Here is a 26,891-nt window from a genome sequence, read left to right as displayed (position 1 = left end):
TCAGTGCGATAGCTCGTCCAACTCGAGGCACGTGAGCTAAGCTACACTTGGTAGTTGAAACCTAGGTGCTTTAGTGTACATTGAGACTTCCTGAGGCTTTTCCTAATGTCATGAGCGCTCCGCTCCGTCTGACATACAGCAAAAGAAAAAAATAAGATCAAGTTGAAAATTTAGCGTCAGCACATAATTAAGGTGTACAAAGGCCATTTATAAGCGTATTTTGTGCGTAACATACACAACAAGGACATGTGTACAGCAAACATTCAAAGGTGGTAGTTTAATCTTCCACGTAATGACGCACGTAATGGCGGCGAATGACAGAAAGGAGCGACTTAACGCAATGGCTATTTACAGTGGGACTTTGCGAATCAGCTTCCCGAGCGTTCATTTGACAAAGTGCGCAGAACTATCCATGGTCCCCTCGCAGGCGTTGATACCATCCCATATTGGCCGAGTTCCATGGTTCCCTGAAATAAAAAAAATGCAAGGAAAATAACGTCCACATCAAATATTTTTCTTTATAAGAAGCGGTCGTTCCTAAGACGAAGTTAAAACAATTTGCTTCCGTAATTAGTCATCAGCAGGCGTACGTTGTGTCCCCTGTATGATTAAATAAGTGGTAAACTGTAATTTATCAAAGCCGCTTAGCATGGCTTCTTCTTTTAAAATCTTGCGATTTCGTGTATACTTATTTAATTGCGCTAGTGACTGCTATTTTTTAAGATTCTCAGATGTACTACGATCCTGCAAAGCAATATTTGTCATCCTGTTTGGTGGCTCAGAAAATATAGTGTTATTGTATATCTTACGATCAACCGAATGACTGATCGACTTGGGCGCCTTAAGGCAACGTTTTGGCCGGGCACCACACTTACAAAAAAATGTTATTGAAGCGTGTTGGACCATATAACACCATATAATGACCCCAGCTACTCCTTCGCGTATAGCCGAACAATACATATCCAAGTTAGACCTGCACAAACAAATATACAAACAAAACAAAACGCTTATGAGAATCGAAGAAAACGCCAGCGTTTCTGGATTCCGCACTTTGAAATGGTGCCGCCACTGCAGGGAATCAAACCGGTGACGTCATAGTCATCAGGAGCTTTCTTCAAGAGTGAGCAATCAGCTTCAGTAATGTCGTAGAATTATGCTCACACACTTTTCCTTAAGAGAGCACGAGGAGCAGCAACCGATTGCTCCAAGAGGCGCCGAGCGGTTAGACGAAGCAGCACTGCTAAAGCACATTCCCTTGCCGGAGATACCTCGACGTTCCAGATTTAGGCTACGCAAACTACACTACTTACTGCGGTATACGACCATTGCAATGACGAAATTTGGGGAATCCCTATTTATCTACACATGCAGAACAAACCAATTAGTGTGTGCCTAAACAAATCCAGTTGGCAGATTCCAACTCCGAAGCCTGTTTCATGGGTCTGCTGCGTCTCCCTTCTTCGTCAACCTTGCCCAGTGACACAGTAAAGCGCACACTCAGCCCCTACAGTGTATCAAAGAGGTCCAAACTAAGTTTTGTTGAACTGTCGGTCAAGAAGTGCTAAGGTCAAGAAGTGCCACGTGACGGCTGCACTGGCCAAACATGCGTAACATATTAAGCAGCGAGGTTATTTGAACCATTTTACAGCGACGCTGTTTACCTGACGGACTTGTATGAATGAGACGTATGCGTGGTCCCGTAGAGAGGTATCTGGGCTGGCTTACGTCCGTAAAGTGAACAAAAAAGATAACGAACGATAGTACGGCGCAGCAGAAAGAAAGGACACGTGATTTCACCGCGCGGCGCACCTGCGCAACGGAGGGGGGAGGGGGGTGGGAGTGCACCTGCGCTGGCTGCCATTGCTGCCGGTTGCGTCTGCTGTCGTGTGCCCTCAATATAACGATGCGGCTGTTGTAGGGGGAAACACCCCGGGGATGTGCACCGTGGTAGCCGCCGCGGTGTGTAAGAACCGGATTGTGTATTGCAGACGTAGACCATTAGAACAGATGCAACTCCAACAAAAATGGGAAAAGTAGGAAGACCACGCATTGTGCGTACGGCTCAAGAACAAGCCCAGTACGAGGAGTGACGTCAGAAGCAGAGGCGTGACTCTAACCAACGACAATGTTTGCCCGTGCGAAAGCGGAGAATGCGGCCAGTGATTTGCCTCCGAAGAACACTTTAGCGAGAGCAGATGGGAGCGTCTACTCGTCGGCATCGAGCGCAACCTACCGATGAAGAGCACGCACTGGAGTCCGCTCGTAAGCGTGAAGCTAGGTCGTTCGAGTCTGCATCCAAGGGGCAGAAGCGTGAGTTTCCATCTCCTTCGAGTTTTACCGGGTCAAATTCCAAATTCAAGGGAATGTATCTGGACGCGCATGCCACAGTTGCTAGGCCTGCGATTGACAGCTTAGCTGGCTAATCCGCCACCATGTGAATGGCTCGGCCGGAAATATTCTTGTTCAATTAAATGTTGCTCACCTTCTGAGAAGGGCCCAATTCCACCTGGTACTTCTGGACCATCCTGGCCACAGTGTACCTTAATTTCAGCAGTGCCAGCTTCATTCCAACGCAGTTGCGAGGCCCCACTCCGAATGGGATGTGTGCTGCTTTTGTGAATGAGGCCTCATTTCCTGGGGAATACCTGCATGGCATAAACAAAGACATAGTGAAGCAGCAAGGAAAATTACGAACGTTGGCCATGATTCAGCAACACCATTTATGCTGTTTTTTTTCTGTAAACTATGGATGAATGTGTGTAGGACATGTTGGCATATGGGTGAGACGGGTTACTAGTTTCTGTTTGCACACATAGTGCTTACGAAACATGAGTCATCCTTTAAATGATGATGCACATAAATGTAAATTAGATATATAATATATATGCTGTTATAATGGCCGAACAAGCCGAACAAGTAGTAAATATAACGTTTAGGTTAATGCTGGAATGCATTTCCACACAGCTTGGATTAAAGTGTAATGTATAGTGCATTGCACAGCAGAACTTACTTTCACGAGAAGTAAAAAAAAAGCAAAAGGTTTGTTAAATACTTGAAATAAACACAGACATTTCTTATGAGGTTTAAGTACACGCACCAGTACGTCACTGTCAGATTATGTACACGCTACACCCGGAGCTATAAGAAGTTTAAGTGCAAGAACACCCTTATGGCTGCATCAACATTACACCCTTATCAACCACCCCTATTTATTAGCCTTATGGTGATATATTACTTTTTCATCGGCAGGACTAAAATTTACTTTTAAAAAAAGATGATAAGCCTTACAAAATAGTAGGTATACCTTTTGGTTTGTGCCTCAGTAGGGACTACGAAAACAGAAATAAGAACGCCGTACGACCACACCTTGATTCACGCATTTGCCCGAACATAGCGCAACATCACCACAGCACCACTAATTTTTGCCAATACATGTAACACGGTGACAAGACCTGTTGTATTCACTACAAGAAAAATTACAACAAAGGATTTACCTACGAAGGATATAGCTTCCGTAGCAATTAGAAAAATCCGTAGTTAAACATACCGACTTACATGGGTTTAAAACGCTTTCACCGTTAACCTTCAGACAAGTCACATAAACTGTATCACTTGTGGCACCTTGAAGTGGCTCATCGCAGCATGTGCTTATGCAGAATTAAGCAATAGGTTCTCCTTTGTGCGTTTCATTTTACAGTGAAGCTGCGTATGGCTAGGTTCTGGGGAAAATTGCATGCGCTATCGAGCCGTGTAGATCGAGAATTTCTCCCCATACGTTGGCCGACCCCGAAGATAGGACAACACCGGGCCGACTCGCGGCGGAGTTGAGCAGGCTTTAAGCACTCCACCAACTTACAAAAATAAGTTTAATATCTTAGGGCCCAATACAACCCGCATCAGAAATGATCTGATAAGAACAGATGCTACACATTTATCCGCGTCGGCCATGTCTACGTTCGCATCCCCCTCTCTTGGTCGGCGTTCCAGGCGCTTGCCTGTCTCTTTTCATTTCCTTTGCGCTCTCCCGTGGTTGCGGCCCCGTAAGCTTGCTGCCGGCTAGGACCGCGAGGCGGGAAGCAATGCTGACCATCCGTGTGGCCCCTATCCCGCAAACTTGGAACGTTTCACCGGAGCAACGGTCAGTTTTCAGAGGGAGTTTGTGGGGAACCAATTTTGTGTGGCCTGTGATATGTCTGACCGCTTGCGGTTTTCGAGTGACCTCACAGCACTGCGGCACGTCGACCAACGAACGATCGACTTCGCTGCGGTGAACCACCTGTGCCCTCGGAGTGCGGTGAGGTGCGTTCTCTGTTCTACGTGCCGGGATACGTTAGTAAAAGGTGTCGTGCCGCGTTTCGCGAGAATACATGGGTACGTATACGTCCCGGTGCTTCATCATCTTCCGAGGCTCAACATCGTGGAGGAGCGACTAGCCCCGCCTCGCCTTCCATTGATGTGCTTGCGGTGTTTGACGCGTGGCAATGGACAGCGCGCCCTTAATGGACCCACGCATACAGCTTCGCTAGTCGTTCACCTTCATAGAGTGGAATGGCACTGAATTTTTTACAATTTATTATTCCTTACTAGCATACTTAACCAGCCAATAGGCTGTCGAAAAAGTGTTAGTCGAATATTTGGTCCTCACCTGTCGGGATTAAACTCCATAGGGTTCGAAAAATATCGTGGGTCCGTTAGTATCTGGTACTGCGGTGCAATAAAGCTTGTGCCGGCCTTGAATTTGATGCCGTTGTATTCGAAGTCTTCTTTGGCCTGCCGCGTCACAAACCTGCAAGCGAAGATTAGGGAGATCAGAGGCAGAGGAGCGTGATCTCGTACCCTTTTACACCAATCATGCATCAGTGATTTGCTAGAGCTATCACTGAGTTTATTTCAAACGAGCGCACATTGTGCTAAATTACATTGGGAAAGCGAAGAAAAAGCTGGTAATTGAGAGCCTCCGCCACCACTCAGAAGCACGCAACAGAACAGTCCAAAATTGCGTTGAAAAAGCACTGCAGAAATAATAGATATTCACTATGCACTGTAAGCAGTAAATAAGATATCAATTAAACCATTTTCGTTTAATTATTGTAACTATTACCGATAACTAGGTTTCTCGTGAAATATTGTCTAACAGTGTGACTGGGTTGTTCAATAAAGACCGACTGAATGTCCAACATCTTTATTTCTGGAACTTATTCATCGACACCTTTATCCCTTTCTAATGCTCCCAGTAAGTCAAATGCATGCGTCCCACCTTTTCTGCCAGGCCTAGATAACACGAGTGAAGCCATCTATTGCCAAGTTAGTTACGCCTGGTTCTATGTTTTGTTCGATGTCAAAACAATGTCTTTCTTTTACGGTTCCCCGAAGCATTGCAACGATACCCTTACGTTAGTCGTGTTGTGACACACTCCGATTATTTACGTACCTCACAGTAAGGGAGATTGCTTTGACCTGGAACAAGGTGTACTTAAGACATTGGAGGCTGTTTTTTTAGGCAGGTGTCAGAAAATGATCTAGGCTTGGTTGAAACGGTGGGACGCGGGTACTTCACTTACTGGGGATAATATAAAAAGGTATATGTTCCAAAGAATAATCTTCAGAAATGAAGATTTCAGAGCGTGGGACACAGCTTTCATTGAGCAAACATCGTGTGACTACAACGCTCTTTATATCACCAGAATTCTCTCTACATCATTGTTTTGCTATTGTTTTTTAATTACTCCTCTTTCATGTTATATAGGCCTGAGGGCATAATAAATAAATAAATAAATAATTTGCACGAAACTTGAAGAATAAGAAAATAAAAGACTAATAATAGCAAGCTTCTTCTGAGGCATCTTCTTTGTAAATAGTCCGATGCACTCGACCTTTTTATTCAATGAGCCTAGTGCAGTATCCCTGAGGTCTTTCCATCGAAATGACGACTGTATTGCAATCACATACTGGCTGTTGCTCTCAAAGGGTTTAATCACAAGTGGCCTAGCAAATAGAGTGAAAATTAGAATCGCGCAGAGAAATTTTTTTCCACGATTGGTTTCCTTTGGCAGGATATTTGAAACCAAGGCTACTGTTCTACATTGGTAATTCAACACTCATTCGTAACACTCATTCCGCTGGGAGAAGCTGCCCACGATTCTATAGCAGCACGCAAAACCACGACCTTTCATGCGAGATTTTACGGCGAAGTGCTTTTAAAACAAGCTCTAGGCAGCCATCTTCAATTTAATTAGATAAAGCTCTCTTACGACCCTGCTAAGCAACAATAAGTGCGCCGTTTTGTATCAAGCCCAGCACGTCGTTGGTTGTTCTGGTAGTGTGTAACAGAAAGTGCACTCACGTTAGCCCTGGAGGATAAAGACGTAGTGATTCATCCACTACTTTTTCCAAGTATTTCAGCTTCTTCATGACTGTTTCATAGTCCAAGGAACCCTAAGAAAATAAAACTATAAGTCGTTTGGTTAAGCATTCCACTATTCACAGGAGACGCCCAAATTTTTCGTTAAAGATGATGCAGTGTTTTACCTAAATGTTAAATAGTCTGATCATCATCAGCAGTAGCAGCAACTTATTTTATGTACACTGCAGGACTAAGGCCTCTCGCTGTGATCTCCAATTACCCCTGTCTTGCGCCAAACGAATCCGGCTAGTGCCTGCGAATTTCTTAATTTCATCACCTCACCTAGTCTTCTGCCGTCCTCGACTGCGCTTCCCTTCTCTCGGCACCCATTTTGTAACCCTAATGGTCCCCCGCTTATCTAACCTACGCATTACGTGACCTGCCCAGCTCTATTTCTTTCTCTTAATGTCAATGATAATATCGGCTATCCCTGTTTGCTCTCTGGCCCACAGCGCTCCCTTCCTGTCTCTTAACGTTTTGCCTAACATTCTTCGTTCCATCGTTCCTTGCGCTGTCTTCAACTTGTTTTTCAGCTGCTTTGTCCGTCTCCAAGTTTCTGCCCCATGTCAGCGCCGGTAGAATACATTGATTGGACATCCTTCTTTTTAATGATAATGGCAAGCTTCCAGTCAGGATCTAATATGTCTGCCGAATGCGCTCCAACCCATTTTTATGTTTCTCTAAATTTCCTTCTCATAATAAGGGTCGGCTGTGAGTAATTGACCTAGGTAAACGTACTCCGTGACAGACTCTAGAGGCTGACTGCTGATCCTGAACTATTGTTTCGTTGCCCGGCTATTAACCATTATCTTCTGCCTATTAAGCTTCCTCCCCAAGCCCACTCTTATACTCTCTCTGTTAAGGTGCTCAATCATTTGTTGCGACTCGTAACATGGGCTATTTAGAGATACTCAATGCTCAAATGAAGTGTTGCATTGAATGGACACCTCAATTTCTTTGCTCGTGTAGGAAACAGAAAGATCAACTGCATTTTTAAAGGGACGATTTCTTTACCTACCCCTAAATTTTGCGCAGAAAGCGTTTTAAGAGCGTGTTTTAAGTGCCAAAGCTTGACGAGTACGTATGTTCCCGGCAACAGTGAAGTTTTGCCACGTGTCGCGTATGTTACCAACCGCAAGTTACGTCACGAGTTTGTAAACGCTCAAGAGGAAGAAAATAAAGGTTTTCTGGCGTTGTATATAAGATACCATGCCCGAACTGTAATCATGTCTACATTGGTGAAAGTGGCAATTTTGAGCGTCGCCTGAAGGAGCATATGAGCGATTTGAGAAAGAAAACCGTCACTTCCAGTACGCTCGCAGAACCCACAGAAACCCAGCAACATGATTTCAACTCAAGCCAAGCTTCAGTCATTGTCCAAGAAAAGAACTGTACAAAACGGCAGTGTCTGGAATATCTTACTATTCTAACAACCACACACACGCCTAATCCAAACGATGACAACCTCCCATGGACATATGCAAGACACCTCAAGTGATTATTGACGAGGATTTAAGCTGGAGGTTTTATGCCTCTCAGCTCAGTGAACATGGCTTCAGTGTGGAAGCCGAAGCGTTTAAGAATTTTTTAGACAACACTATTCTGGTCGGCGTTCTGTTTTACTTCCTATTGTCCCATTACTTCCTGACCAGACGAGACTTCGTGAAACGCTTCATTTCATCACCTAAGCATTCTGAAAAGCTTCTAGCTATGAAACATTCAAGCCATTCCTCAGATGAGCAGGAGAGGTCATGCACTGCTTTATAAGTTGGTTCTGTGCATTTCGCAATTATGAAAGTGATCTACCCCATGCCTTGCCTGCAACGGGACAAAGAACGGTTATGACTGAGCTGACTTGTTCTTCAGGTGCTTTATAACGTCAGAAATTCAAGATAGTTGCCTCTGCAGTACGACACCAAGAAAGATATGCTGGTTTACTATGTCCAAAAGTTCTCCCTCAAGACACAGCTGAAAGCCCCTACGCTTTAACGCATGGTCCTGCGCATTCATTAAATTTTACCATGCTAAGGTGAGAGCTAAATCTAGCATCGAAATATCCTGCGTGCAAAATTTGGCACGAACCATTGACCAGGTGAAGCATCAGAAGTCTCCATTACTCATGTGACGTAAAGAGCATTATCTTTCCTCAACTTGCTGGCATGGAGCAATAACTCTTCATGAATATTGAAAGTGTGTACATGTGTGTTTTTCCTGTGTATGCGTAGGCGTTTGTGTTTAGAACGTAACGTTAGTTTTTCACCCTCTATACGGGTCCAGGCTCAGATATCACCATTATCTGTTTTGATCCAACAAAAACACAATATTTTCCATCTATATCTATATGATGGAATATCATCTGAGGATTAAAAAGATCACAATAGCTGTCTGGTTCCCTTCCTAGTACCAGCGTTACTTACATTGGTACCAACCGCATCGAAGACTTCTCGCCGAAGCTTTTCTTGTACTTCCGGATGCTTAGCGAGGGCATACACTATGTAGCTTAGGGCTGTTGCTGTAGTTTCAAACCTGCGTTTTTTCAAGTGACGTAAGTTAGTGACACATATTGTACCAGCATTCAAATCCAAACAAAAAGAGATACACCGGAATATGGCTAGGGTGGGATCAACACTGGTTGAACAAGGGATGTCTCGTGCACCACTGTTTTGACAAGAGAACTTGGCTTCATCAAGTCATTACTAAAAGTTCATCAAAAAATATAAGTCTGGGATTTCACGTGCCAAAACCACGACTTGATTATGAGGCATGCCGTAGTGAGGAACTCTGGATTAATTTTGACCGCCTGGGGTTCTTTAGCCGTGTCAGGTGATTGCTTTCTTTGAAAATTGCTTCATTTGATAGCGTTTGCATAGCTCACCCTAACCCACTACCACAATTAGGGGGCTCGTAAAGTAATCTAAGCGAAGTCGATTTGTTAAAAAAAGCTAGAAGGCGGTTAGCTGTAACAGCAAGGGGGCCGAAATAGGGATTATTGTGCCAGTTGTTCCAAGAAGTAGAAGGTGGAATTGAAAGGGCAACAATCTTCATGTACCGCATGTACCTTCGCGAACTTTATGTACACTTCAGACAAATTTGCATAGAAATGATTTTGATTTAACCAAAGTGACATCAACACACGTGACATCAACCTATTCTTTCCCTTTCCCCTTACCAAGTGCAGGGATAGCCAACCAGGTCCAGTTCTGGTTAACGTCCCTGCCTTTAGGTTATTCATCTCTTTCACTGTTTACCCACCCCTCTTTTATGTTTTATTTCTTTATTTTCCGGTGGTCACTCACTTTATAACTCTCCAAATGCTCTCTTATCGTTCGTCAATTTTTTGGTGCAAACTAAGCCCACCGGATTGACAGCGCCCCCTTGTAAGTAAAGATGCTTTTCTGTTTGTTTTTTCATCCCTACGTTGTCCAGACGAAGACAAAATACTCTTGTCGAAATAATTTCACCTCAGACATTCCTTGTTCGACCAGTCAATAGTTACCGGCGATGAACAGATGCCCATTCGAATCCGGCTCAAGCATCCGTCGTGGCATTTCGTGGTATACATAAATTTAAGGTTCAGCTGTGCCCTAAGAAAGCGTATTTCAGCTATATTTTCCACTTGGCAAAAAAGATATAGTTTCAGGAACCGTTAATTGTGCCGCAATTAACGTGATTTTGGTTCTTACCCGGCGATGAAAAGTATGGTAGCTGTGGTTATGATTTCTTCAGCGGTTAGAGCTCTGCTCCTAATACTTCCTGGAAGAGAGCAAGAAAAATGTTTAACATATATAACTTCGAAACCGTAAATACGTAAGATGGAAATGATGTGTTGTGTTTAAACGAAATGCAAAAATTAGAGAAAAGGGAAATTCAAATAGGCGAAGCATCAACGAGTCGTAGGTGGAAGCCGTACCCGCATCCTTGGCATTGTGCTTGCGGTGCATTATTAATTAAGCTACCGCGGCGGCCATTCCTCGGTCCACTTTCTTTGTTGTTTGTGTACCATCTTAGTTCTGGGAGCGTTAGCCAACGTCGCTCGTGGCCATAGCAGCTGACGTGTAACGTTCTTTTAACCACAGAAGTGGCGCTGTACGTAAGCTCAGGAGCAGGCCACTTGTCAATAAACCAAAGTAATTTGGTTTATTGACCAAACAAAACAGCGTAATTCTCCAAGCCAAACAAGGTAATTCTTGCACATTCATTAAACTGTTTCTCGGAATCATTAAGAATAGTGACCTCGATCTGCGACATTGTGTAGCGTCGCTGCAGTCCACTCCCTCAATGTCGGCACCGCGCCGCAGTAGCACAACCACTGTAGTAAGTGCCAAATAAACAGCATGACCAAAAAAATTAACGTAGCTGTCCTGACCGCTGCCTTCGCGCGATTAACGTGGCACAAGGAAGCTAGCAGCAAACGTCCCGTGTCTGGTATGTCCAATGTCCAGTTTGTTATGAGGGAGTCATTTTACACCAGTATCGGTCAATACAGAATAATTTGCTTCATACAGGGTTCTTTTTATGTCTGAGTGAGACTGTATGCATTTGCGAGTATATTAATGTGGCCCGGTTGAATAGCTTAGGAACGCGAACGTACTTCAAATCACTGCTCAAATGTTAGTGAAAAGCTCGATGCGTTTGCCGCAAATGACATCGCGCCCAGCCACTGTCATGCTCTCCGCAGAGGTCCGCGATAGTCATTCACACCAGTTATGCAGGCAAAAAAGGTGTCGAACAGTTTATTTGCTTCTGCAAAAGTGACACATAAGCATGTTACCTATTTCTAAGAGGAATCGGAACGCCTTTGTAAATGTCCCTCGAAACCGGAGCCGACAACAATAACGCATCAGAGGGGGAAACTATTGATGACACTTCTAGCGTTAAGAAAGGATAAAGTGTATGTAGATGACAGTTCGAGAGTATCATGGCCGGGCACGTAGCTGGTGCACAAAGGAGCGACAGCATTACTGCAGCACCTCAATACGACAGGTCTGTGAGGCTGTTTATATAGACATGGTGCACACCTTAAAACGTACGCACAACTAATGTTTCTCTCCCCCGCGCTCTCGCTCTCTTCGTCCTTATATCCCCTTCCTTGCGTGCCAGGTAGCAGATCGGGCATGCGTCTATTTGACATCTTTCTCTTTCATTCGAAATGTTAGCATGGCTGATCAGATGGCATGCTAGTCCAAGTGCGCTGAAATGTGCTGGGTGATAAAAATGTTATATTCAACGATCCCACAAACACACAAAGAATTTCGAACCACTTGACCCTGCACCCAGAAAAGGGCTATGCAGCTACGGTTGTTTAGTGGCTGGCTCGTAGTCTTCCCCGATAAATCCAGAACGGCGTAGATATTCCTGCAACCATTCATGTGGAGCACTATTTTACGCTGTAGCTGAAAGCTCGCTTGAGGATGGACGAAGTGGCAGCTGAGCCAACACAAGAAGAGTTGATTTTGCAGTGAAGCTATTTCAAAGTGGTGGAGATTATATATATATATATATATATATATATATATATATATATATATATATATATACACACAAGCATATTAAATTTCGGCCTCATCTACTAGGCGCGACGTTGCTGGAGTCGACTATTGATTGGGCTTGGCTCACTTCTGGTACGGTGAGCCCAAGAGAATAGTCGTGGTAAGCTCTTTTAATGCGACCACACCCCTGGTCTGAGGTTAGTAAGCTACTCAAAGAGTGTGGGGTCTCTAAGGTCCTATGTGCAGATTAAAGTGTGCGTTAAGTGTCCGGGCAATCCCAGAGTGTACGGGATGTATAGTGATATCCCCAGCCTAATGAGCATATGGGCGAGCCATGCTTTCCGGTTATGTACTGCGGAGGGTGCTTTGTGTCAGTAGACAATGTGAATGTGTTTTAGCTTGGCGTCTTGTGACAGCGGCTTTACGTGTTGTGGAGGGTGGGGAAGCTGGCTGAGTGATTTCTTGTTTTTGCCAGTCTTGTAGTTAGAGGGTTAGGCTGGTTTGAGGCTGTTTTAATACTGCTATAGTAAGGGAGTCTGTCAACTGGGGAGGATATCTCATGATGTTTGCGTTAGATAAAGCGTGCTTCTGTTGGTTTCCTTTCCACGCCGCAGTCGGTATATGTGCCCGGTTAAGAATGACGCGGGGTTGAAGATTACTTGTCGTATATAGATGTACTTTCTTTGTGAGAGAATAATTTTTCTCGATTAGCTGATTCGATTAGCTGCACGTATGATTGTCCCCGGAACATGTTAACTTCTCTAGGAATAAATTGTACAACTCTCGAAATATGCTCTTACCCGCCGTAGTGACGTGACTTTGGTCTAGGGCTGCTAAGCCCGAGGGCACGGGATCGAATCCCGGTCGTGGCGGCCGCATTTCGATGGTGGGTAAATGCAAGAGCCGCCGTGTACCCTTCACGTTAAAGAACCCCACGTGGTGAAAATTAATCAAAAGTCCCCCGCTACGGCGTGCATGCCTCACAATAATAATGTGGTTCTGAAATCAGAATTTTATTGAATTTTTGAAATAGATTAAATAAATTTTAAGCAATAATAGGCAATACAACAGGAAATAAGATAAACTAGGCAATAAATACAGAAAAATAAATTTTGAAAACTTCATTTTCTAAAATAGCAGGACTAATGAGAGCACCAAGAAAAAATTTCAAAGTGTCACTGGATTTTCTCATACGTTCCTAACAGCAGTCAAATTTTATGATGGTTGCTGTATGGAAGCGAATCGATATTTCTCCCTGAAACTTTTTACACATGAGCAGGCGACTACACACGCTTACAATGAATTGTGTGAAAGTGTATTTCTGTGTGTATGATTGGAAATTATAGAGCATCCGGCGGTTGCGCATTTAACTGCGATTGCGCAGTAGCTGTGACACGGCGCACAGAGGACGTTGAGGAGTGTGCAGCACGAGGGCGGCGAAAACGTTGCACATGCACCGAAAAGGCCTTCTTGGCGGGAACATGCTTTGAGACTATATAAGGGTCTGGCGTCGCGTCCTTCAATATCTCAAAAAATGCGTTGCTAGTGTATGGGTTGTGATTTTGGAAATCTGTCGGCTTGTTTTCTAAATTCTTTTCTGTACCAAAAAAAAAGTTTTCGGTGGAATAAAGGAGTATGTTTTATTTCTTGTTACTGTAAATTTGCGCTTCTCGTTAATGGCACGCATATTATTGCTCCTTTTCTGAAACGAACTATTACTGAAGTTATACGTAATGTAATGGTTCTCGTACATGCTGGGTAGTCTTCAGTGCGAAATATTAGCAGTCGCACTAAATTTTGCTTTGGCGAGTGAACAAGTGCATTTCTTTCAACCATAGTCGTCTGCAATTACGTGTTCCAGTAATGTCATTCCGAGAAGCACAAATGTCACGCCGACTTTTCATGTTCGGCTAGCATTCACGCTGAGCAGTTGTGGGAGATTGTATTATCCACCACTTACAAACCGCCTCTTTGTTTGCGACTTCTAACTTAAATTAATTAAAATATAGGGTTTTATTTGCCGAAACCACGATCTGATTGTGAGGCATGCCGTAGTGGAAGACTTCGGAAATTTGGACCACCTGGGGTTCTTTATCATCATCATCAGCTTGGTTACGCCCACTGCAAGGCAAAGGCCTCTCCCATACTTCAACTACCCCGGTCATGTGTTAATTCTGACCATGTCGTCCGTGCAAATTTATTAATCTCATCTGTCCACCTAACTTTCTGCCGCCCCTTGCTACGCTTCCCTTCCCTTGGAATCCAGTCCGTAACCCTTAATCACCATCGGTTATCTTCCCTCTTCATTAAATGTCCTGCCCATGCCCATTTCTTTTTCTCGATTTCAACTAAGAGGTCATTAACTGGCCTTTGTTCCCTCACCCAATCTGCTCTTTTCTTATCCGTTAATGTTACACCCATCATTCTTCTTTCCATACCTCGTTGCGCCGTCCTCAATTGAAGTAGAACCTTTTTCGTAAGCCTCCAGGTTTCTGCCCCGTACGTGAGTACTGGTAAGACACAGCAGTTGTACACTTCTTTTGAGGGATAATGGCAACCTGCTGTTCGTGATCTGAGAATTCCTGCCAAACGCACCCCAGCCAATTCTTATTCTTCTGATTATTTCAGTCTCATGATCCGGATCCGCGGTCACTACCTGCCCTAACTAGATGTATTCCCTTACCACTTCCAGTGCCTCGCTACCTATCGTAAACTGCTGTTCTCTTCTGAGGCTGTTAAACATTACTTTAGTTTTCTGCAGATTAATTTTTTAGACACACCCTTCTGCTACGCCTATCCAGGTCAGTGACCAAGCATTGCAATCGGTCCCCTGAGTTACTAAGCAAGCCAATATCATCAGCGAATCGCAAGTTACTAAGGTATTTTTCATTAACTCTCATCCTTAATTCTTCCCAATCCAGGTCTCAGAATACCTCCTGTAAACACGCTGTGAATAGCACTGGAGAGATCGTATCTCCCTACCTGACGCCTTTCTTTATTGGGTTGGGGTTCTTTAACGTGCACCTAAGTCTAAGTACACGGGTGTTTTACCATTACGCCCCCATCGAAATGCGGCCGCCGTGGCCGGAATTCGATTCCGCTACATCGTGTTTAGCAGCCCGTCACTACAGCCACTAAGCAACCACGGCGGGTGACTTCTGACTTGAAGCAAACGTTTTCCTCTATTTGTATTGCTATAAGTTATTTTACTGTGATAGCCGCATCCTTGGCACATTCCCTCGCGTGCTTTCTATACTGTGCTGGGCAAGTGCCTCAGACACGCTGGGCAGTCATGCGCAAACATGTTCCGCGCATGTTGCGCGCATGTCACAGATGGGGAAGAGGACCGGCAATGGATGGCAGTCCTCTCCCTCCTACGGTGAACGTGAATAGAGTGCCACGCACAGCCCGGCATGAACGGGGCACATGTCCTCGCATGCTTGTCTAGTGTTTGTGTGGCACGTTCCCTGCAGCTGCACACACACACACACACACACACACACACACACACACACACACACACACACACACACACACACACACACACACACACACACACACACACACACACACACACACACACACACACACACACACACACACACACACACACACACACACACACGCACGCACGCACGCACGCACGCACGCACGCACGCACACGCACGCACACGCACGCGCACGCACGCGCACGCACGCACACACACACACACACACACACACACACACACACACACACACAAAAGTGGAGCAACTGTCAGAACGAAACGAATCTGGAAAGTTACCAGTTGAAACTTTGTTATTGCCACGCTCCTCTTCAGCCTCAGTGTACTCCGCGTCGAGGAGATTTTGCAAGATGTCAGCTTTTCGAGCCTGCAGCAGGATACAAAAATGAAAAATAGGGCACTCCCCCACAAGGCAACAGAACACGTTTACTGCGGTCGCTTAGCAGCCGCGATTCAGATACGTCAGAAGACGTCGCATGGATATATATATATATATATATATATATATATATATATATATATATATATATATACATATACATATATACATATACATATATATATACATATACACATACATATATATATATACGTATACATATATATATACATATATATATATATATATATTTATATATATACATATATATATATATACATATATATATGCGACTTCTAAGTAACTGAACAGAACCAAGGTAATGTTTGCCGTCACTTGAAGATACTCAAATTACTTTGTTCATCCTGCCTAATTTGGTAATTAGTCCTAAGTAAACGATCAACGTCTGAAACATTATATTTACACGAAAGTTGTCAATTAGAACATTGCAGAGCAACATGAAAACCTCTATACAGCTTTCTGTTGCTCCATACGTGCTGCATAACTTCTCGTGTATTCGCGGGCTTTTTTGATGCCCGCAAAAACACTTTTATGTAGCACTTATTGCGAAAAAAAAGCTGCACCAGGAGTTTTTCATGCTGCTCTGCAAATGTATCATTCACACTTTTCATCAAATTATATTTGAGAACTTGGTTAATTAATTAGGACTAATTATGTAATTATGTACGGAGAAAGATAACCTAAGTATCTCCAAGCGACGGCACAGATGATGTTGGTTCTGTCCAGCTACGTGGGTATATATATATATATATATATATATATATATATAGTGTGTGAGTAATAAGCCTTTCCTCAACGGTAACGTTGCAGACTTCTCACGTGCCGTCGTTTTATGCAGTAATTGGCGCCAAGAATCCGATAAATCACCAGTCATAGATCATCCTGTCCGAACTTTTCATTGATGTTGGTGGTTTATTTTTGATATTAGATGATAAATATGCAGGCAAAGAATTATTTACGATTTCAAAAACGAACGAACACGGTAAACTGGCCATGTCGTACACGAACGTCAAATCGCTCGACGTTTCCAATCGTGTATCCATCAATCGTGTGCAATAGTGTGTAACAGTACGTACATGCAGCATTATTACTTCGACATTCAGTACGCATTTTTATTTGACGGATGCAAAAAACTGCACTCACCGAGGGGTCACTTTTTCTCAGCTGAATGACCTTGGCTGTTTGTTCGTTAAAGTTCTCGAACGTATATTCACCAAGAAGAAGCGCAACCCAGTAGAACGGCTCCATGAGTAGACCGAACGCCGTCGTGCATTCTAAAGGGGAGAAAAAGGGGGAAAGAAACTGCCTGTCAAGAGAATGGTCTCGCGGATTCAAGTCACTCAGTGGGAAATATCTACTGTGCGATATAGATATCATGCATCGTGTCTACGTCGATGCGCAATCAACGAAATTTGTTTGCTTACATCTTGCCAGAGGACGATACGCGTCGATAGTCGACTATGCCTGTCGGGAGAGATGATGGCTTCTTCCTATTCATTCAGGGGAACGGTGACACTCATTACAGTTACAGTGCCCATGGAATGATGCATTTTTTAGGAAACCCCCCGGATGGCTTTTAGTTTTGGACTTCCTACAGCACATTGTTTCTTTACTAGTCGACATTTATGGCTTTGGTCGCTAAAATGCAATTTGACGAGGGTAGGAAATACTAAATTTAATAACAGTTAATACTTATGTAAAATTATAAGTTACTCACGCGCAATCATGTGAAAAGGACCCTTCATTGTACCCCTTAGGGTAGCCTTGGCGACGGCAATGAGTGGATGGTCAGGCTTCCCTTGAAAGCGTTCGTCGATGCCGAACGATCCTCGGGCTACGTAGTCCATGGACAGTTCCTCAAACTTGCGAAGCATGTGCACCTCTTCTCTAGTGTCCGCGTGTTTTTGGAGAGACTTAATGAAGATATCCGCGTCTTCTTGGAGGTGTGGCACCATCTAAAGGATTTTGAAGGTGGGAATAGGCGATGCATTTACTGATATCGAGGATGGCATACACGTGTTTCATAATGCTTCAAATGGATTCGCGTTGCACAATTTAACATAAGGCACCGTCTCGGGTACTGTACTTTGTCTTGCCTCGATAAAAGGAGGCGAACGGCAAGCGGCAACTTACATATCTCTACTTGGCTAGCCGTATATAACGTGCTTCCCTAACCTCCAACACGCTTTGACTTCTTCAAATGTTGTTGATTGGCTTAAACTATCATCTTGCGTTTTATGCTTTACAAATTAATATCACCCCACAAGACTTTCACTGAATGTGCATTCGCAACATACTACTCTCATCGAGCGCACTCAAACCGTACGTCATCAGCGAAATACAGCCTCCTGTTTCGATAAGGGCCGCAATGATCCACATAAGGCACTTCTTATGATCCAGAGCGACCTTTTTGTTTGTTAAGGACCACTTTACGAGTATGTTAGCCTTCTGCTGAAACTTCATCATCCAAACATTCTATTATTCTCTTTTTTTTTCAACGTAAATACAACATTCGCCATTTAAGCCGTAATTAACCTGCTGTGAATTGCCACCAATCTATTCCTCTCATATTGAGACTACGCCATGGATGTCCTGAGTGAGTGAGTGAGTGAGTGAGTGATAATAGTAATAATAATAATATTTGGGGTTTTACGTGCCAAAACCACTTTCTGATTATGAGGCACGCCGTAGTGGAGGACTCCGGAAATTTTGACCACCTGGGGTTCTTTAACGTGCACCTAAATCTAAGCACACGGGTGTTTTCGCATTTCGCCTCCATCGAAATGCGGCCGCCGTGGCCGGGATTCGATCCCGCGACCTCGTGCTCAGCAGCCCAACACCATAGCCACTGAGCAACCACGGCGGGTGTGAGTGAGTGAGTGAGTGAGTGAGTGAGTGAGTGAGTGAGTGAGTGAGTGAGTGAGTGAGTGAGTGAGTGAGTGAGTGAGTGAGTGAGTGAGTGAGTGAGTGAGTGAGTGAGTGAGTGAGTGAGTGAGTGAGTGAGTGAGTGAGTGAGTGAGTGAGTGAGTGAGTGAGTGAGTGAGTGAAACAACTTTATTTTGTCCACTATAGACGTAAGTAAACTCTACGCCACCTGGCTAGGCCCACTCGGGGACCATCAAAATTTCTCGAATAGGTGCGCATAACCCAAAGCCTATTGAACGTACTTTCAGTTGCCGATCCACATGGCTGGCAATATTCGGTTCATTAACGAGCTAGCGAATAAATTTCCTGAATTCTATAACTATTCGTTTTCCTGTTGAACTATGCGCGTCATCCAGTGGGAATATACGTGTTCTTTCTTTGTTGATGGATGCACTACCGCAAGTCAGTATAGCTCCTAAATCACTATGAAAGACTTGCTGTCATGCATCGTGGGAGCTCGAAAGCAGAGACATGATCAACAATAGTGCTTGCTCTCAACCTGCACATTAGCCTTTCTACTGACTTTTTTTTTTGTCTAGCGTCCCACGGTGCTACACAGTCAAATTTTCGAGGAATTTCTGCATAGAAGTTCATAATGCACGCAACACAGAATCGTGTTTTTTTCTTTCATGAAACAAGTCGCTTAAAACCTGCTGTCCTCCCCATTTATTGCTTCATAATGACTTCCACTCTCTTCATTCATTTTTATTGCTCGGTAGAAAACTGAATGTGGCTGTAATCGTCGTTCTTTCTGTTATATCTGGGGCCCCGAAAACCCATGGATAACTTCCTTGTCTCTCTTTTAATTGATCTGTCTACCATCTCAAGTCTATCTAATAGCAGTATCCACAAGAGAATTTCAGAACATGTTTGTTTGCTTTGTCATGACGTCGTAGATAGTCCAGACGTAGCTAAGGCTACTGCGAATGCTGTTTTGAAACAAACAATAAAAGAGAAGCATTCAGCACGAGTTGGATTTTCACCTGTTTCAGCTTGCTGGCACTTAGACCGTAGGCCACAGCTGTCCTAATACTTTTCCATGGAAGCCCACCGACGTGCATGAGGGACTTCTTCAACTGGGGGTGCATTTGGTCAGTCATCATAGTAAGCTGAAAAAAGAGGAAAGAGAAAACTCGTGGCGGTACTCTAAGCGTCCTAGCAATCCTGCTATCAAAACCCTTCAGTCTAGTATGCACGAAAACCATGGTCTGCTCTTCCGTTCAGCTGCTTAGATATTTTCGGATTGGGAGATAACACGTAGAAAGCACTCAAGTCAATCGAGTAATAGCCTTCCAACCAACACCACTATAAGAAACACATTCCCAATCTTAGTGCTGCGTTGAAATTTAAAGGCAACAGGCTATGTATTGGAATTGGAAGAATGATGATGGTTACTATAGGTGCAGTCCTTTACATTCTTGTTTTAAAGCGAGAACTTTAGGCGGTTTGCCCATATCATCGGCACTGCCTAAGGTGCGATTTAAGTTCGAAGTAGTTTACATGCTATTGCGATGAATCTGCAGTAATGTCTGTAAATTATGCGTTTATGAATCTGTAGCTGCAAGTGACGCCAACAGCCTCACATGTGCTACAAAAGTAAAGTTTTTACGGGGCAAATACAGGAGCGATACAGTGTCAACAATCAGGCACGGAGCCAAAGGTATTCTGTCACAGGATTTAATATATAGAACAAGGCATCACATTTAAAACTCTTCCAAACTATTCATCATGGTACCACTCATTAGCTGCAGCACAAAATATGAATATTTAGTGACAGGCCACGTGGACTAAAGGGCAACTGCATCTGGAAAGCGTAAAACCACCTTAACAAATACTCACGCCTCGATCAACGAAGTTCTGAAAGTTGCGCACAAAGATGTACTCTATGAAGTTTATGTCTCTGGTCACGACAAAAGGGGCATCACCATTGTAGAACCTGCACAGTGAAATTGCATTGGCTTCCTTAAAATTGCATGCACGAACTGCTTTGACATCCTGCCATTTGCCTAAGCATTGCAAAGCTGCCTCCCGTATAGTGCGAAACCCACTGTTCGAGAATAGCTTCCTCAGAAACTTACCCAAAAATATCCCCGTATTGGTCAAGCCATTTGCCCATCACTTTGTAGATCTCCTGTTGGAATATGAATGCAATAATGAATTAGGAACAGCTACTGGGAAGAAAAAAAAACGGATAAGTTCTGCAAACAAGTGAGTGACGGCATATCCTTAATGCGGATTTATTTCGTCGTTCCATATTTACTGTTAGTTCCGAAAGTGCTCTTAGGGCTTCATTCAGTCCTATCTTCGTCGTCGTCCGTTGTCATGTGTGTGTGTGCGCGTGTGTGCACATGTGCGCGGGTGAGTGCGTGCGTGTGTGAATATGTGATGGAGGAGGGAAAGAGGGTTTCGTTGCGGTCGACTGTATTGGTCACTCCCTGCAATAGAACATTTCCCTGCACACAATGTCGTGCTGTAGCCACTGAGTGTGAAACTGAAGTGATCCCTGTTTTATTTGTTTTGAAACACTTTCTCTTTCTTTGATATATAAATGTACATGTACTGAACTCTCGCTCAACTTCTTAATTCGAACTCGCCATCTGATAGGATGGATCAAACTTATAAGTTCGTCGCACTACTGAAATTTCAGGAATAGACAAGTTACCATTGAGTGGTATTCCTTGAGATTTCCCCAAATTATGTTGGGCTTAGGCCCGGGAATTCCGATCCTCTTGAAATACGAGAAGTGCCACCGACGCCATCTGAGAAGAATACAAATGGAACATAAATTGTAGAACAGTTCTAAACTGAGCTCGTTCATACATGTTTACGCGAATTCTTCGAGACAACGCGAGAAACAGACGACGACCAGAAAAAAGAACGCAGTATCAGTCTGGTCTTGTACAGTTTTCCAGCTCTGTTCCCAAGTACCCACGTCCAGATATTTTCTTTTTGAACCCAATGACAATTATAAGCGAATGTCAACGGAGAAAACCAGTGTGCTTCTCGTGGATTGTCCATAGTTTTGCGCTGACCAACTGTTCGGTTCTGTAATTAGTGAACAGCCGTGGAGAGACTGAGGCGGTAAATGCCCCGGCTTCTTTACGTATTTCTGCACTACAAAAAAAAAACAATATAAAGTCACAATCAAGATAAGCTATCACGACGGAGGGGTCAATGTATGTTTATATGGTGTCCGAAGACAAATAAAGCACCTCACTGTCTTGGTTCTTTCGTGCAGAAGTCGTGTGTGTACTCACATTTTGGGAAGCTCTGAACGAATAGTTAAGAACAACACAGAGCATAAGAAGCACGACTACGATATCATACATTGTTATACATCGCAATTTACCACAGACATACCCAACTCTGCGCCCGTTAAGAATGCTTTCAAGTTCACACTTTGCTGTAACCGACGCGTCAACCACTATTCACTATTTTGTGTAAGGGGGAGCTTTACTGTTTCTAGTGTATTGGCTCAAATTGGTGGAAGCAGCACAGGCGACCTTTTATATCACCTATCCGCTTCCCTTAGAGAGAAAAACAGGAAAATTCTTTCACGAACACTGGAGATGCTAGCCTGACCAAGCGCCCAGTGTGCTACTCCGGATGACGAAGGTAACATAAAATCACGCATTCCTACGTAGTTCTCATTCACAAACCTACACATGCACACACGGCAACAAGTGATGGTAGCGACGACTTCCAGTTTACGGATAAGTTTGTTATTGCAGCACCAATTTATCACATAAAAGCTTCTTAATTTTTAATTATACAAAGGACAATCAGACCAAAACTAGATCTCCGCACAACTTGAAGCACAGGTGGACAGGCGACAGCTGTCCGGAGAAAGATATTCCTTATATGTGTCGAGCCTTGTGGTTACGGTCGAGGCGTGCTCTGCCACCAAAGTGTACCAACATAAAGGAGAGGATAGACGACACCCGCACCGGTGTCTTGGCTTACGGTATTTAACTCTTATTTTACTTAAGACAGTCAAACTGCGACATTTTTTTAATGTGAAGCAGTGTTTGCCTCGTTCCAGGCACCTTGCGGGAGGTCGGTGAGTAGCTAAGGCAGGTTGCTATTTCCGCTCTCGCCATACCTCGGACCTCCCATAATAACGAGAAATTGACGACAGAAGCTGGAACCGCACCTATGCCTTCAAGCGAAACAGCCCGATAATCAAACCGCTAGGCCAGGACCGCGCTTTTCTTGTTTTTTTTTTTGGAAGTCACGATGGAATGCATACGCCTTTTGTGCCAAAGATGACCAGCTCTTTCAGACGTTTGGCGCGTACTTCACGCACCAGTTTCTGGTGTTCGGTCCTTGTGACAGCCAGCTCTTTGATATGTGTCAGACTGCACCACCTCCGGGATCGGCCAGCATTGCCCAGTGCTTTCCACATAGTGGCTAACGCTACGTAGAAAACTGTGCAACGCTTTACCGCCTTCGTGGTCGACCCAGGTAGAGCTGGCTTTAACGTTTTATCATCGGTGTGGAAATGCCGTCGTCGTTTTAAGACACCACACGGCATGGCCATAGGTACGCACGATTGTGTAACATGACGTCACTATCCGTGTGTACGCTTACGCTCACTCAGTACAAATGCATGTAGAACCCAACAAATAGGCATGTCCTAAGCTCGCGTTGAGTGACTCATGCCGTCCGTCAACTTTCCCCTGGCGCCACCTACACGCACGCGTATGAGACACAGCGCATAGTTTCTTGCATAATCACGTTGAACGACGAGATAGGGCATTGCGTGATCTCAAACGGCGCTGGCCAGCAAGCAAACAGCAGAATGCTTCACGTCTTTTCTTGTTTTGTGTTTTTTTTTATGAAGATCATTTCGAAAGGCGCTGTTCAAATTGTCATCCTATTTCTACACTTTCATAATCACCACGTTTAGGTGCTTCACCGCTTTGGTGTTGCTCTCCAGCACATCTACGAGTACACCCTCGGAAAACTTTTTCCACGTTACCTCATACGTAGTTCCTGTAGGCTAGCTTTTTTTTTTCTCTCTTCTTTCGCGAATATATTCTTGGTTGTGACACGAGCTACATTGAGGCCATACTAACTCCATTTCTTTCACAAGGCGCACAAACATCCGGTTCTGGTGCAAGCTGCACGTGAGCCTTCATGAGAGGGAGGGCGTGTGCGCGAGCCACAGGTATGTCGAGTATATATACACCACGGCTGTGCGAAGCAATGTTACTCTGCACAAGTATTGATTAGATCAGCGAATCTAAGCTTCGTTGTAGCGTTGAGGCTGTTTCAGACTTTTCGATGCTTAGTCTTTGGGAATTGTGACCGATGATTGCGCCACTGCTAGCGCGAAATAATACAAGCATGGGCGTTAGGTGAGGCATTTACAGCATGGTGTCTTTGGTGACGGACTCCTGCTTGGATGTAAGAGTAGTCATGCGAAACGAGCAATATAAGAGAAAACGGCGCAGCATGAGGAACTTAAGAGGAAGCTTTAGCTCGGGCCCAACTCCGACGCGACCTATTCAAATACATGTAAAACGCAAAACCGCTTTTCTGAAATAACCCCTGAACCGATTTTAATGAAATAGTTGTATTTGAGAGAGGAAGTTAAATTATAGTGACAGTTGGCAGCGGAATTTCTATTTAGGGCATAAATTTTATGAAAAAAAAATCAAAATTTTGAAAGTTTGAAAAAATAGATGCACGAAGTTTATAAATTAATAGCTCTGCATCAAAAACAGATATCGAGTTCTGTAAACGGCATCCATTAGATCATTCAAAGCGGACGCATTTGATATGTCAGTTTATATCTTACGAAAATTTATTCCGCTGTGTACAAGGGTTCCGCAAAAGCTGCATTTCCATATTACTAAATTCTTTGACATTCATGTGTAACATATCAACTTTGTCCGCTTTAGATGTACCATTAAATTAAGTTCACAGAATTGGGTTATTGTTTTTAATTGCTGAGTTACAGAGTTGTGTACGTGATAGTTTTCTGAAACTTTGACTATTTTTGCCAATATTTAATAAAGCATTGACAATCTAAATCGAAAATTTGAAAGCAACACTCTCTAGATTTTAAGTTTTTCTTTTCAATGCAGTAGACTTCGTCTAATTTAGTGCAGTGTCTTGCCGAGAAAAACGAATTCACCTTTTACATGCATTTTGATAGGACCATCCGAGCTAAAGCTTCCTCTTAAGGAGTTTTCCATAAAGTTTTCTATAAATTTTTTTCGGCGAAAATCTGGCGTTAGTGTCGGCATTATCTGCAAATGCGTCCGCTAGGCCTGCGCGGGAGTGACGGCGTCTACGGTTTGTCGTAGTTGTTGTTGTTTGCAGAAACATTGCGAGTGCGCAAATTTACCATGTTCGACAAAAAATTATGTTACCAACGCAAACATTCTTACTAATTTTGCTTTTATGGCATACATAAAATATTACTGTTGCAAGTTTAGAAGGACCAAGCCTTGTAAGTACCACCCCAAGAACGTCGGAAGCCATGAGAACGAAGATCAGACAAGTTCATGTATTACCCATGATTCTTATGGTTGCACCGCAATCGCTGCACTAGAATAAGCTCGAATAATTTTACTAGACAGCACTACGGGAGTGTGCCTTACAGTTCGCCCTGTACGCGTGTGTTATAACAGAGTTATAGCTCAGCGAGTTCGCGGGCCAGGGGGCGAGCTGAGACGCCACTCCGAAGGTGCCGTATACGGTGGAGCGGCCAGCGTTTTTACAGAGCGGGCCACTCGCTCGCTGGTATATCCTCTCCCCGACATAGCGCGCGCAGCGGAGCAGCGTTTTTGCGAAACAAGCATGGCGACCACCCGCACAAACAGTGTCACGTCATCGGCGTCGTCTTCAAACGCGGCGCCGGCTCCCCCCAGGCGGAAATGGCTCAAAGGTGTTTTGCCACTGAAGAGAACCTCTGTATCATGCGAGAGGTTTCGGCAACCATGCCGTTTGACGACGATTTGAAGCGGGTGACCGCAATCGAGATGCTTAAGCGAGCGTACCGATCTTTTCACATTGACCCCAACCTTATTCGACGGGTGCCGCAGCAAAGCGCCCCGCTGTTTACTCCGCTGGACCGAGCGAGGGACCTAAAACCTTCCTTTGGTGGGGCTCTACGCGGCCGTCATCGCTCGCCAGCTGGGACAGCTGGCCGGTAAACCCGCACAGCTATATCTCTCTATTGTCTGTCCGTAGGATAAAGTGGCAGGCGGCGCAACTTCAGATAATGAAGACGCACCGTGTTTTCGCGTCTCGCGCCTTGTGGTCGCACACATACTTTATCTGTTTCATCATGTGCCTCGAGTGCTGCGCCATTCTGCAGAACCACCGTGACGTTACATGATAAAAGCGGTACCTAGACATACGGCAACAGATTAAGACTTATGCGCAGAAGCTGTGTCATTGTAATCACTGTGAGTTTTCTTTGTGTGGCTTTGAATTACGATACGGTTATTGTTAGCTTTCAGAGTGAAAAAGCGTAGATACCACAATAAAACATCGCTTTCAAGCTATTTCAAGCCCTACTTTATGCTTAGCCTCGCCACAATCAGACAGTAAAACCGAACGTCTCCATCCGCCAATGCGTTCATCCCTCATTCTCTTATTCTTCCGCCCACTGTTTGTGTGACAACCACAACACTCTACAGAACTACGCAGCTGTGTCTTTTTCTCGGGAACGACAAGAGAGAGTGCGAGAGAGCGCGAAGTAGACCGGTAATTCATTTCCAGCGGCTGGGATGAATACGGCAATCGAAACGGCTACAGCACTCAATTGGATGTGCTCCATTGAAACGCTAATACAGCCATACAGCTAATACAGCTGTACCGAAAACGGCGTGAACGAGTATATTCTTTTTTTTCACCGTACCATGCAGCTAAACTACTCTCGTAATCTGGCTGTACATGCACGTGTTATTGTTTTGGATGACAATACTACAAGCGCCTAGCTTAGTTCTCGCCTATGCGACCTGCATGCGCCGCTGCCGACGGTGCCCCGCCCCCATCAGGGTGCCCTTGACTCACATGAGAAGCGCCGCCAGCAGCAAGGCCAAGAGGATCAACAGAATGGCCGTGGCTGTCATGGTCGAATCCACGTGGGCGAAAAGCAGGAGCGCTGCGGCTACCGCGGTTTTTATTGCTTCTGGTGGCGAGAGGGAAAA

The 26,891-nt window shown here is 44.3% G+C and overlaps 1 protein-coding gene and 1 pseudogene across 1 annotated transcript; both read right to left on the bottom strand.

Moving 5' to 3' along the window:
• Nucleotides 1-251: 251 nt before the first annotated feature.
• LOC135902553 (cytochrome P450 3A14-like) lies at nt 252-26,891 on the bottom strand. Its single transcript, XM_065432691.2, has 14 exons — nt 26,755-26,891; nt 21,386-21,482; nt 20,802-20,854; nt 20,563-20,659; nt 19,707-19,832; nt 17,516-17,753; nt 16,942-17,072; nt 15,678-15,765; nt 10,087-10,156; nt 8,821-8,929; nt 6,344-6,435; nt 4,646-4,786; nt 2,483-2,645; nt 252-467 (listed from the first exon to the last, which is right to left on the bottom strand). The coding sequence occupies exons 1-14, from the start codon at nt 26,811-26,813 to the stop codon at nt 369-371; spliced, it is 1,563 nt and encodes a 520-aa protein (XP_065288763.2). The 5' UTR covers nt 26,814-26,891; the 3' UTR covers nt 252-368.
• On the bottom strand, nt 3,771-3,948 carry LOC135902627 (U2 spliceosomal RNA; annotated as a pseudogene).

The sequence above is a fragment of the Dermacentor albipictus genome, chromosome 3 (assembly GCF_038994185.2).
Source record: "Dermacentor albipictus isolate Rhodes 1998 colony chromosome 3, USDA_Dalb.pri_finalv2, whole genome shotgun sequence".
NCBI lineage: Eukaryota > Metazoa > Arthropoda > Arachnida > Ixodida > Ixodidae > Dermacentor > Dermacentor albipictus.
The sequence above is the reverse complement of the archived record's forward strand: the minus strand, read 5'-3'. Positions and strand labels throughout refer to the sequence as shown.

Bases quoted from the DNA above. Each gene is read 5' to 3' on its own strand.
- LOC135902553 (XM_065432691.2), bottom strand. From the start codon at position 26,813: ATGACAGCCACGGCCATTCTGTTGATCCTCTTGGCCTTGCTGCTGGCG. The intron at 20,855-21,385 runs GTAACTTGTCTA...ATATTCCAACAG, and splicing joins TCAAGGAATACCACTCAATG to GAGATCTACAAAGTGATGGG. The intron at 2,646-4,645 runs GTGAGGACCAAA...TATGCCATGCAG, and splicing joins ATGGAGTTTAATCCCGACAG to GTATTCCCCAGGAAATGAGG.